The sequence below is a fragment of the Pinus tabuliformis genome, chromosome 6 (assembly GCF_031772625.1).
Source record: "Pinus tabuliformis cultivar Carrire ecotype Pingquan chromosome 6, CPIR1, whole genome shotgun sequence".
NCBI lineage: Eukaryota > Viridiplantae > Streptophyta > Pinopsida > Pinales > Pinaceae > Pinus > Pinus tabuliformis.
Genome location: NC_142292.1, coordinates 748,191,076 through 748,204,589, shown reverse-complemented (window position 1 = coordinate 748,204,589; position 13,514 = coordinate 748,191,076). Strand labels below are relative to the sequence as shown.

Genomic DNA, 13,514 nt, shown 5'->3' with positions numbered 1-13,514 from the left:
GTGCGTTGAAAATAAATGTTTGGTAATAAGACATGATTTTATTTTTCTTACAGTGAAGCAAAACAAGCACTGCGCTGATCGATTTGTCCAATTGTGGAGGAACCTGTAATTAGCACTAGATTATGCTATATGTCTATTCTTGTTGATTCTGAAAATATAGATTCATGGTTTACTTTCAATTTTAACAGATGTTATTTTGCAGCCTTATTTATTGGCAGAGTGAATATCACTGAATGTTTGTATTTTGTTTAATAATAGTGCTATTGTGGGTTGCTTCATCATGTCACATATACGTGTGTATATATTCTTGTTTCTGTTTCAACTTCTGGCATTTGGCTGACCTTTTTCCTATATTGATTAGGGATAATGGTAAATCTGTTTGTACAACTATAGAGTGGCTGGAGAGAAATAACATTCTCCATCACACGTTGCGATCCCATCTACACCACAAGCAGTATGTAGACCAGGTACTAGACATGTTCATATTTGAACATAATAATATTTGTATATCATCTTATATCATTTGCATTTTCTGGAAGCATGAATTTGAGAGAACTATGTATGTTAGGTCCAAAATATTATGAGGCTTCTATTGTTGGAACATCGACTATCAGAAGAGCATTTAGATGCCATTTGGGCTGCTACTGAAAAGCCGGACCAGTTTGAGGCGGTATCCAGCATATCCTTTGTTATTATTTCCAACAGAGTTCTGCATATATATTTTGGCCTCATTTTTGCTTGTCAGGTGTTCCAAACTGAAATTTGTAATTCGGTTGATGCAGGTGAAAGCCAATGTCTTTGACCTCATTGCTGATTTGGCTTGGTCATTTTCAGACAAACAGTTGGATAGTCTCTTTGGCAGGTTGAAGCATGTTCAGGTACTCTAGATAGAATAGTTCTTTCCATGGTGATTCCTGCTCTCACTCAAAATTCATGTTGTATTGAGTTGATTGATTGTTGCTATTTTTTCATCTATCATAGCCTGAATTGTTTTATGCAGGGTCGATCCACAGGTGACATTATTAAAATCCTTACCTTCTTGAAGAAACTTGCACGAAGTGACAACAAAGGAATTATGGCCGAAAGGTACTTTGTATTTTACTTTGTGATTGCTGTTGTTTTGTGAAATGACCAATGGTTCATTTGCTGAGGAATATCCATCATAAGAACATAATTGAAATCCATATAGAATAAGTAAATATATAGTGTGATGAATAAGATATGATTGAATGATAAGAATTACAATGCCATGTGATGGTGTACTGTTTAGTCTACTATGCATTGGCTAGCCGCAATTGTTGATAGGTCATGTCCCTTAGGATGTGTTGTTTATTTGATATTTATTTATATTTACATACATTATATTGTATAGGTTAGGGCTTCGAAACCAGAATTGGCTGGTTCGGTCCCAAACTGGCCAGCCCAATATTCAAGCCTATGGCCCTCAGCCTAATATTGAAGCCTATGGCTCTAGTATTGCTATGCAATTTTATGGTAATGTTAAATTCTTAAAGTAAACCTTTTATTTAAATTTTAAACATTACCATGAAATGACTCAGGATGTTTGAGAGTGGTTCCAACCTCATTGGATTTCATATGGAGAAAGTAGAATCTTAGATTTCACTTAAAACCCAGCAGACTCAACAGTTTTTCAGGATTTCAAGATGGGGGTTTGCAATGTTTCCATTGGATTTCGTCATTTAAGAGGGTATGAAACTAGTATTTAATAAAGAGCACCAAGCCCTTTATGTACTCTGATGTTGGTGGCATTGGTTGTCAAACTCCTCTATCATGACTCTACTAAAAATGTACCCATCACTTGAACAAAATCTTGACATGACATGCTACGTTTTTCTATCTTATTTTAATGCTTAGAGGTTATATTGATGACTAAGGTCTCAATATAGGCAATGATTTTGATGATATGTAGGCATTTGTTGTAGCATGGTTTTTTTTAGATGCTAGAGGCCATATAGAGTTTATTTGTTGATGTATTTTTGGTTCAGAGGTGGATTGCACTCTATGCTATTTTGGTTGTGTACCCTTACATGCTATATAAATGAGAAATTTTGCTGATTTGTGTTAAATGACTTGGATTCATATGGATGCACATGTATATATATGTTTTTCTTTAAAATTTAAATATTTTATTTGTTTTTGGTCTGGTTTTTTTACCAGTTCCGGCCCAGTTCAGACCGGTTCCTGACCCACAAGGTTTTCCGGTTCGATTGCCGGTTCGGTTCTGATAACATTGTTGTGAAAGATTTGGACAATCCTTAATTCATTTTTCTTCAAAATTTTGTGGTGATGACTTCTATGATTTGGGAAATGATAAGATTCCACACTTGAACTTCTCTTCAGTATAATAGGATCTTCTCTTGACTTCTCTTGTTGATTGTCTTTGGTTCATTGAATGGTACAATGACTTTTATAACTACGATGACAGTAAGGCATCCTTGTATCTTGTGTCTTATTTTTGGAAACTTCGTGTTTCAATTCCATTGGTGATAAGATTTAAATATAAGCATCTTTCTGATCTTTGATGTCTTTTGCTGGCTTTCAACTGAGATATGCTAGTTATGCTTTTCCATGGAACCTGATTTAAAATTGGTAGGATTACTAAAAAATTAATTCTACACATGTATCTTTGTCCAAAATTTCTAAAAGAACCTGTTTTGTGGTACCATAGTTTTCATAGGAAGCCCTCCATGAAACCATAATCTCATCTCAGATATTGGCTCTAGACCAATTCATAGCACTTGTTTTAGATTGCAACTTCAGTTACTAATCCTTCCCCTGCACTACATGGGTTTCCCTTAGCTGTCCCATTAAATTTAAAAAAAGCTCGTTACTGTGGGTGTGATTACAAATTGGGGGTTTCTATGATATAACTGCCCCTTTGCTGGCTTTCAACTCAGATATTCTATAAAATCTTTTATTGGACCATTCAAGCTGATAAATCAAAGACATGGTTTAGTATTAGACTATTAGAGTGTGTGTGTGTGTATGTGTGTGTGTACATATAGCAATGTTATTCGGAACAGAATCAGTGACCAAACTGGAAAACCTTGTGGACCGCGAACCGGTCGGAACTAGACCAGAACTGGTAAAAAAACACGGCCAAAAAACCGGTTGACCAAAAACTCAAAATATTCCAATTTTAAGGAAAATATATATATTCATGTGCATCCATATGAATCCAAACCAATTATACACAAATAAGGAAAAGTTCTCATTTATATAGCATGTAAGGGTGCACATAACCAAAATAGCATTGAGTGCAATCCATCCCTGAACTGTAAATACATCAACAAATAGGCTCTAGATGGTCTCTAGTGTCCAAAAAAAATCATGCTATAACAAATACCTATATATCATCAAAATCATTGCCTATATTGGGATCTTCATCATCAATATAACCCTCTAAGCATTGAAATAAGATAGAAAAAATGTGGCATGTCAAGTCAAGATTTTGTTTTGAATGGTGGGTACATTTTTAGTAATCATGATAGAGGAGTTCGACAACCAATGCCACTAACATCAGAGTACATAGAGGGCTTGTCGCTGTTGATTAAATACTAGTTCCATACCTTAGTACATGACAAAGTCCTATGGAAACGTTGCAATCCCCCCAATCCTGAAATCTTGAATAACTGTTAAGTCTGTTGGATTTTGAGTGAGATCTAAAATTCTACTTTCTCCATATGAAATCCAATGAGATTGGAACCACTCTCAAACGTCTCGAGTCTCATTTCATGGTAATGTTAAAAATTTAAGTAAAATGATGAAAATGAAAGATAAAGGAGAAAGTCACTTGTTAAAGGATGAAAATAAACGATAAACTAGAATGTCACTTGTAAAAGAATAAAAATGAAAGATAAAGGAAATGTCACATTAAGAATTTAACATTTCCATGAATTACATAGCAATACTAGGGCCATAGGCTTGAATATTCAATATTAGGCTGGCCTAGGGGAGAATTAGAAGTGGGCCAACCAAAGAACAAAGAAAAAGACAGATTTTAAGCTGGCCTGCGTTGGTACGGACTGCATGGAACCAGTCCTGAACCGGCCGGTTCAGTGAAATAGGCTTGAACCGGACCTGTTTTGGGCCCAAACCGGTCAGACCGGCTGGTTCCACTGGTTCTGGTCCGGTTCCGATAACATTGACATATAGTTAATGAACATATGTTAATAGATCATTTTCTCTGTTGATTTCAAGGGTGAAGATTATTTTAACATATTAACATGTTTTTATTGATGGTCTTTAGGATGCCTATTATTGTTATGCAGAAAACACATCTTTTCATGTCATTGGGAAAACTTTTGGTGATCATATGTATATTGTGCATTTTAGCTTGGGAGTAGATTTATTTTCCATATGTTATCTCTTTTTACTAACTGTTATTTTTAGTATTTTTCTGAACACGAGATTTCATGAAATGTGTAGATTACTTGAGTTACTGTGGAACATGATGTATATGGGAGAAGCACCTGGTGAAGTACTCGAGTCTGGAGCATTTACCGAAATCCTTGGTCACTATATCTCAGTTGATCGTGCAAATCAAGATGTGGGTTAGAGAGGCTTTACTAAATAGTATATAGTGCATACTAATTTCAAATAAGTACTCACATTGTGATAACTTAGTATAGCATCTTTTTTAACTGTAGTTTTTTCCTGGATGGGTGTTTTTGATATTGTGTGGTTTAATTTATAAAATACTTGCACCAGGTTTACATTTTACAATGCCTTGCAAAGGTGAAGGCCGGGGAATCTGTCATTCCATCACTTAGGCTTCTGCGAGACATTATATGGCTCGATAATGAGAAACCCTTTTACAAGGTTAGCAACCTTCATTTTATCAGGAAATGACCAGTATAGATAGCAGTTTCATCATCTTTTTATGAGGGAATTCATTTGATGATTACAAGTCTTCTTGTCACCTAGTGTCTGTCTGTCTTAATTTACTTTTGGACATGGTTATTGGACTTTGCATGACATGTTCTGCATTTATTTTTGTGCTATTACAGGGTCAGGTTTCTCGACAGATGCGCCTGCAGCAGCTAATTAATGATCATAACTTGATTGATCTGGTTAATACCTTTCTGTTTTTAAATCGTTATTGTATTATTTTTCGTTTCTTGGGAACATATTTGTCATATATGTGAGTCATGGGTTCTAAATTTTTAGTTTGTCATCGATGTATTGAACAAAGGGTTTATTTCTCTTTGTCAGGTTGTAAGCAGTCTTGTGCAGTATATTGCTATGCCGCATATAGCCAGTAGTACAAGGACACCCAATTCTAAAACTTTAGATGGTCAGTTGAATCATGATGAAAACATCAAGGAGAGGCTTAGTTTTCTTCAGTTTGCACTGCAGGTATGAGCTACAGCTGCTGCTTATCTTTTCTATATTCTTCAGAGTTGAATGAATGCTTTTAGTTTCTGATGCTGCTTGGATTCTGCAGTCTGGAGCTGTTTGTTTGCCATGGGAATCTGCTGAGAGGCTATGGAATTGTCTAGTTGAACTGCAGACGTGTACTGCAGATGAAGAGAGTGGGTTGCAATGGTTTTGTGAAGTTTTGGATAAACGTGCTCTATCTGTCGATTCTCAAGAAAACTTACTCACTAAAAAGATAACTAAAGTTTGGCCATCATCTATGTCACAAACTGCTTGGCGGTGAGCTTCAGATTTTCTTTTTTTGCATTTGTCCATCCACTGCAAATAGTTGCTTGGATATGATGCTTAGAAACAAATATTTGGCTCATTTTTTATGCAGATGTTTCAAGCAATTGTTTGTTCACGTAAATTTAAACCAAAAGAAGCTCAAACAGCTGCGACATGATTATGCTGTTGGTATCAATGATCTGGATCTTGTTGGGTTGCCTTATTTGTGGCAGATAGCTCTATGGTCAAGGAATAAAATTATTGTAGAAGAAAGCATAAACATGTTGCGAGACATACACACATCCCTGGTAGAAAATTTACAGCAAGATTTGATTGCCATTCGTGAAGACTTTATTGACAAGTGTATGGAGCATCTTATATGTGCTTTAGACACTGGTGAATCCTGGAAAAGTATCGAGGATGTTAAAGAGCAATTTAGAGTAGGTGGCAAAAAAATTGAGGATATGACTAAAGAGGACAACAAATTAAAAACATATGCTGGTGTTAATGTAACAGCGAACACTGGTGATACATGTAAAGAGGAAATGGTTTCAGCCACATTGAAGGCTGGTTCTATGGAAGATGTTAGAAATTGTGTATTGAAAATGGATCAAGTTGAACGCTGTCTGCGGCTATTGAAGGTGTGTAGTACTTTTCCTGCGAATCCAAGCAGATATGGTTGATCATTGCTAGAAATTGAATCTTTCTAGATATTTAGCACATGATTCTGATTGTTTTTGGTACATTTGTTTTGAAATTTTTGGCCTTTCTGCTGCTCTCTGAGTTTTGAAGCTTCAACATAAATTTGTTATTGTAAAATTTAAATTGCATTTTTTATTTGTTCATTATTCTGGTGCAAGATCAGAATTATTGATATTTTCTGTTAGGAATTCCTAACGCCGGATCACAGTTTGTCCTCAATTCTGCTGATAGCGAACCATTTGGTTCCTGAAATTGTGAGCTCTTATTGTTTTTGATGCAGAATTTTGTAATTAAATGTGAAGATAGTTTTCCAAGGATGGTGCCAGCTCATGGTGCTTCTTTTCAAGGAAGACCATATATTGTTGGGGTATGTTTAAATGCCACTTGTTTTTATAATTGTATAAGATTATTATGAATTTGATGGGCCTATGAATGCAATGTTTCAGGTTAGCACTGCATCAAGCAAACAATCGACACGGTTTGAGATCATGGTCTATTCCAATGAATATTTGGGTTCACTTCGTGCAAAGGTGATTGTTTTAGAGTGTTTTTGTTATATCAATTGATGATATGCAAGTTTTTAATCTTTTTTAATATGTTGGAAATGATAAACTTTCTATCATATATTCTTTCCAGTTGAAGGCCAAACATGTGACTTTTATATGTTAGGACCATGGGGAAAATGTTGATGTGGTGATGATTGTAGAAGGTTCTAATGTTGTTTACATTTGATCTCTAGGAACTCTCAAATGTGTAATGGTCTTTACAATGAAAGTTGTCTGGACTTATCTGCAGTCTTTGTATAAAACATAATTATATTAATGAGGGATGCAAAACTTTAGGTAAATTGTTAAACCAATTAATTGGTCATAGAGTTGTCGTATTTAGTGAACATTTTTCTCTGCTTCATGGGTATTTTTTTTGTTCATCATGTTCTTCTCTTTGATTTTCTATTTAATTTCTTCAGTAAATGGAGTGATATTAACTTGTTTGTGTTAGTTGTTTTCTCTCTATTTTCTCCTCTTAATAAACTTTGTTTACTGTACTAAAGGAAGTTATGACAGATTTTTATTATACCTTAGGATTAACTTCCATACAAGGTACAACCAACAAGGGAGTGCTTTATACCATCTGAAGACCATGTCCTCCTGATCTGTCAACCTTAGGTCATCTTAGTTTCTTAACAAAGTTTCATTCAACTTTAACTAACAAAATTATGCTGTTATTAAATTGGAGTTATTTTTATGCAAAATGTACTAATAAATATTTAAGAATCCCATTGCCATCCATGTACACAAAATAAATAGCTATGTTGCATTGAGTGTTAAGGAGGGACATGGGGTTTGGTCGACAGCTGGAAGGTACCACCAATTTACAGGGTATCACAAAAAATATGAAAACTAAAAAAAAATCTATTGGGAATTAATTTATGCAAAAGCTTAAAAACAGCATTAGTAAATAAAGGAAATTAAAGTGAAAGTAACTGATAAAACATATTGAATTTATCATAGTGGACAGTTCCACGGGAAAGATATACCGTTACCATCTATGATTATGTAAAATGTTTAAAGACAAATTCTGATTTATTGGTTGATCATCAAAATGTGTACATACCGAGCCTAAAATAGCAAACATGCTGAAATTGTGTGCATACTAATCATACTAGATAGCATGAAGGTTGATACAATGTTACATGTGTAAATATTAAATTGAGAAATTATGGTTGTGTTTGAATGCTAATCCAAAAATGATTCAGCCTTTGTGGGTTATCTTTTATTGTCTTCTTTGCCTTCCGGTGTAGTGTTTTCTAATGACACACCAGCTAAGCCTCACTGTGGATCTGAAGTACCCTCCTCATCAATCATTGAAGTATCCTTGAGTTTATGTGTCAATCATGCTATAGGTCCCTTGAAATACTCTGAAGCTTTTTGTGTCAGAAGATGAAATTTTTTATTAGTTTATGTCCCAATCATGATATAGGTCCCCTGAAATACCCTGGAACCTTTTTCATTGGACGGCAAAGATTGTTATTCACAAAAACATCTGAATGTTCTTTCACTCTTGTTAGCTTGCTTATCTTAATAGTCTTTTCGTCTTGGAAGCCAGGGAACTAAAATCATTAGACAACCAATGCATAACAAGCTGTTGGATCCCTGGAGCTCTTCCCACAATGCCCATTCATCCTTTAACATCTGATGTGATTCAGTTGTGCCATACTTCTGCTATTCTACTGTGCAGCAAATGTGTAAGTGGGGTCACTCAGTTCTGCAAATTTAGAAATTGTTGTTGAAATATCCTTGATTACTGAGGAGCACGAATCTCAAAAAATGGAACTTCTGGTGATAGATTTATTTTGTCAATTCATGCTATCATTTTGCCTCATTTATTTCTGTGAGGCTATGGGAAACAAAATTTGCATGCCTTACCATCTTTACTATTGGAGCTGTGGTTGAAACTTGAGACAATGTATTTGCATTGATTCCATTAATCGTTATATTAAAGTATTCTAGTTAGTGTTGTTGTAAGCGGGAGCAGGGCACGAAGTGCCAAATTCCAAAAATTTGGTCTTGGGAGTGTTTTTTATATAATGGAATGCTACTTGAACAAAGTGGTATCACATCATGAAGCTAGGGCATGATGTCATCATGGTAGAAGGTGTAGCTACCCCTCCAAAGGGGTCCCAAGTGATCATCATCATCAATCACCATAATGAGAAGAGCAATGTCCATCAAGATGGCACGATACTAGATTGGGAGAGTCCTATCATGTTAGGGGTGCACTAGATCTCCAAGTCAATGCCCTAGCCTCAAAGGTCAACGCGCAAGGTCCTGAGGCTAAAAGAGGGCCTTATCCATGGTGCCAAGTCATCATTAAGGTCAGCACTCCTAAATGTCCCAACGTTCTCCATCAAGTGTCCCACGTTAAGATGGAATAATGTGGCTAGACATCCTTTACAAAGTATTGGAGAAGAAACACATCATCCCTCGAGGGATCTTGGTAACACTTGGAAAAATCATCTAGTATTTACTCTAGGAATAATTAAGTGAGATCAACATCATGAGTACAGAGCCATAAGACATCAAGGTGAACAATATGTAATGTCAAAGTCATCAAAACAAGTATCATTTTCAAATGTTTCATTAGCTTATGATTGTATACAAGTTACTAGACTTAGGTATGGGGGAGTTATCAGAGAGCCCTATTAGGTGCTTCCAACCTTAAGGGGAGGAGCACTTCCTAGGTCGACCCTTTCAAATGATAGGTGCAAGTGATAGGTGCTATGGCTTGGGGTTTACTTCATAACAGGGGTCACAACCTTATACTAGACTATGTCAAACCATTGCCCATGACTGCCTTTGAAGTGGTAGTGCTTAGTTGCTTGAGTTACTTCCCTTACCTTTGTTTTTGGAAGCCTGCTTATTTGCCTTCTTTATTTGATTAGGCTTGTTTAACAAGCTTCATTGCTTATAATGCAATAAACATAATATAACCGCCCTTTAATGATGGGCAATTTATTGCTTCGTTGGGGTCAAGATGTTCTTTGAGAGTTCCTTTTACTTTGATAGGCATGATATGCATGGATATTGTCTTCCTTGAGGGGGGCAAAAAATGTTAACCTCATTACTCAAATCATGTAAGCAGTCCTGTATTTCTTTTATTTCTTTCCTTTTGCATTTTGCAAATGTTTTACTCATTTATCCATTTTCAATTTTCACTTGTGTTATGCTCAATTGTTGCATGTCAACCTTAGGTTTTTGGGCAATACTAGTCATGTAGCCTAAAAGTGATCTTTTTACCATGATATTTGACACTTGGATTGACAATGACATCGTTGTTCAGCTTGCATGCAACTCTCTTTTGACAATTATCACAATTTTTTTGCAACTTCAACGTTGATTCGATGATTCAAATTTGTTCAGTTGACTTATTGACTTTGGCACAAATCAATGTTCCATGGACATGAAAGGAACAAACACATTTTTGCCTCCTCTTGCATGAGATTAAGCATTGCATTGTGGATGATTGAATTTAACTTTTTAAGTCTCACTTTATTTAAGTTTTTATGCTTTACTATACCATGGATGTGTTGTTTGCTAAACTAAATATGTCAAAGAACTAAATAGAAAAGATCATAAGAATATCAAAAGGTCTCCTATCTAAAGAATAAAAAATAAAGTAGAAACATAATGTTGATAAGTTAAAACATGGAAAACTCTCTACTCCAAGTGCGAGTGGCCACATAAAGGAGTGGGTTGTTGGGCATGCACATGGGGATGACTCTTCATATGGGCACAAGATTGCTTAAATGTAATACAATAGGTCGAGGTGGCAATGTAGGGAAGTGATTAACAAATAAAATATTAATGGTAAGGGTTTTGGCATAGCATTGCAAAGAAAATTGTAAGCTTCCACCATATAATACATAACTTGATTTTTTTATATCAATTATTGGTTTACAAGCAACTTGCAGGGTTGAAGTACTTTGTTTTTAGTAGAGGAGGACATAAGTTTCAAATCCATATGATCTATTGGACAATTCGATTGTTGTTCTCACCTTGAACACTAAACTACAACTCAGATCATCGTTGCTCAGATTGTGACTTTCTTGGACCCTTGGCAACATACTTGAATTTTGCAATTAAATTGATATCACAACATTTTGCTCTCTCCAACAAGTGAATAGTGTTTAGTAGATCTCATCGTGGAGGTGACCTGCAATAAGGGAAACATAGGTAGATTGCCCAAGTGAGAAAAAGGCTCAAACTCATCGAGTGTAGGCAAATCCATAATTAAATACGTCGATCATTTACATTCTTGCAAGAAAAACTTGATCTATTGTGAAACATTCAAAGTAGAGCTAGAATAAGACTGTAAAAACTATTACTACTTGCAGTTTCTATATGGTGGTTAAGTAGAAGATGATTTGTATGCAATAGTGCTAGATATGATTGTGAAATCCATCTTTGTTAGTTTGTGTAGTTGGACAGGCGTTTTAAGCTCAGATTCTTTCGAGGCTAGGGAACACATTTTCTCCAATACCCAAAAAAGGTTTCATGAGAAAATACTTTGATTAGATTTAATTAAGCAGTTAATCAATTATTCCAAGTCTAACTTAGGGAAATAAGCTTAATTAATCAATATTAACTGGGGTAAATTGATTTTCCTCTAGAGACTTCTAGAAAAGTCACTTGATGGGGTCAAGATGATCTTAGTCATTGATTGAGATTAGATCATGGCCATTGATTAATCAATGAGAGATTATTAGAGGAAATCGAAGGGCATTTTGAAAACACATCGAGACATAAAGTTGCAGTGATAGCAAGGGTGCAAAGGCAGTACAAGGACATCAACAACAAGGGTTTCAGTAGAGATTACTAGATAGATTCTTCATAGCGATTTCTAGGGAGAATTAGAGATCGATTTTCTGCAGAGAGGCTAATATTCCAGCAGTGCGAGTTGCTCTAGGCAGGGGTGCAAATTACCCTAGCAAGTAGTGCGAATTACTCTGAGAGGGAGAAATTTCGGAGCAAGGAGAATTTGCAGGAGATCGATTTGCACATGAGGATCAATCTACTAGTAGAAGTCGAGATTTTCCAGTGGAGGCTGAGTTGATTTTCCCAGTTAGTGCAAGTTGACAGGAGGGCGAAGTTTATTTGCCTAGCCACATGTGTGAACTAGATAGGTGCAAAGTAGGCCAAATTCGTTTTGGTGGGATGAATTGCTTCTAGGAGGTCGAGGGGACCTGCAAAAATGATCAAAATATTTTTTCAGAGGTTTGCCATTTTATGACAACCAATTGTAATATTTTTACAGGGACATTTCTCCTAAAATATCAATATCCATTATTTGTGTGTGTGCATAATTTTCTCAGTCCCTGTGGTTATTTATTTTTCTGTGAAGTTTCGATAGTGTTTTATTCAGTACTTGCCTCAAGTATTTTGCAGAAGACAAATAATCTAAACTAATAGGAGAATAATAACCAGTGACTGCAACAAAATTAAAAATTTCAGATGGTATCAGAGCAAATATGAGGCAAAAGGAAGATCTGCGTAAGCATAGGAAGAGAAAACCCGAGGGCTTCAACCCAATTCTGATCCTCTGTGTTATTTCTCTAGTTTATTTGAGTTTGCTACATTTCTAGATTTTCTAGAGACGACTGCAACAGGTTTAAGAGATCAAGACAGGTTGGATGGAGCCTCAAATTTTGGCGTGTGGGAGGCCAGAATATTTTTCCTTTTGGATGAGTATGGACTGAAGGAGCATGCAAAAAATGTAGTTGCCATACCGACAGATCTACAATAGTTAACTACAAATAAAAAGAAGAATGCCAAAATGAAGAGGATGATCCTTGATGGAGTCAAGGACCATATTTTTCCACATATCATAGAGAAAGACACAATGAAGGAGATGTGGGATGCCATAGTAAAACTGTACTAGGATCCTTTAGAAAACAGGAAGATGATTCTCAAAGAGAGGCCGAGGACCATCAAGTAGAATAAAGGAGAAGACATGACTTCCTGTCTCACTAAAGTTCGACTTATCTCAGATGAGTTAGCTGTAGTTGGAGACAAGACTAGTGACGATGAGCTAGTGCGTATAACATTCAATGGGTTCTCTAAGGAATGGAGCATGTTTGTCCAAGTGATTTCTAAGTGAGACAAACTTCCAAATTGGGATTGCCTATGGAGAGATTTCACTCAGGGTTTGAGGCTCAACTTGGTCAATGGCACTAGTAGCAATGACAAGACACTAAAGGTTGAGAGGGAGTAGGGAAACGTTGCCTTATCAGGGAAAGGAAAGGCGAAGAAGGGGTCCAACAAGGGACCAAGCTTAAAAGGAGAGAAGAAGATGAAGGACCTATCAAAGGTCAAGTGCTATGGCTGTCACGAATTTGGCCACTATGTCAATGATTGCCCACAAAGGAGGAAGAAGGGCAAGAAGCAAGTAGTAGCTTCAACAGATGCAAATGAGCTCTCCAGTAGAATGGAGTAGGGGTTTGCATTATAGCTTGCTTGTCTAGCTTGACTTCACAGGTTGTCTGGTACATAAACAATGGAGCGTCATTTCATATGATAGGAGGTAGAGAGTACTTCTCCAATTACAAGGAGTAAGACATCAGGTTCCATATTCAGATGGGGAACAAG

General features: G+C 36.1%; 1 protein-coding gene across 13 annotated transcripts in view; it reads left to right on the top strand.

Moving 5' to 3' along the window:
- Positions 1-13,514, top strand: part of LOC149260897 (uncharacterized) — a 291,502-nt gene that overhangs the window by 43,025 nt on the left and 234,963 nt on the right. For all 13 annotated transcript variants that reach the window (XR_016258345.1, XR_016258344.1, XM_089421314.1 and 10 more), the window contains 12 exons: positions 362-467; positions 569-670; positions 783-878; positions 1,001-1,086; positions 4,450-4,570; positions 4,732-4,842; positions 5,031-5,093; positions 5,236-5,379; positions 5,468-5,679; positions 5,780-6,308; positions 6,650-6,736; positions 6,816-6,899. Coding sequence is in view for 11 of the 13 variants with exons in the window: in XM_089421314.1 (XP_089277440.1) it covers positions 362-467; positions 569-670; positions 783-878; positions 1,001-1,086; positions 4,450-4,570; positions 4,732-4,842; positions 5,031-5,093; positions 5,236-5,379; positions 5,468-5,679; positions 5,780-6,308; positions 6,650-6,736; positions 6,816-6,899 (1,741 nt within the window). In the remaining 2 variants the exon portion in view is untranslated. The remainder of the gene's footprint in view (positions 1-361; positions 468-568; positions 671-782; positions 879-1,000; positions 1,087-4,449; positions 4,571-4,731; positions 4,843-5,030; positions 5,094-5,235; positions 5,380-5,467; positions 5,680-5,779; positions 6,309-6,649; positions 6,737-6,815; positions 6,900-13,514) is intronic.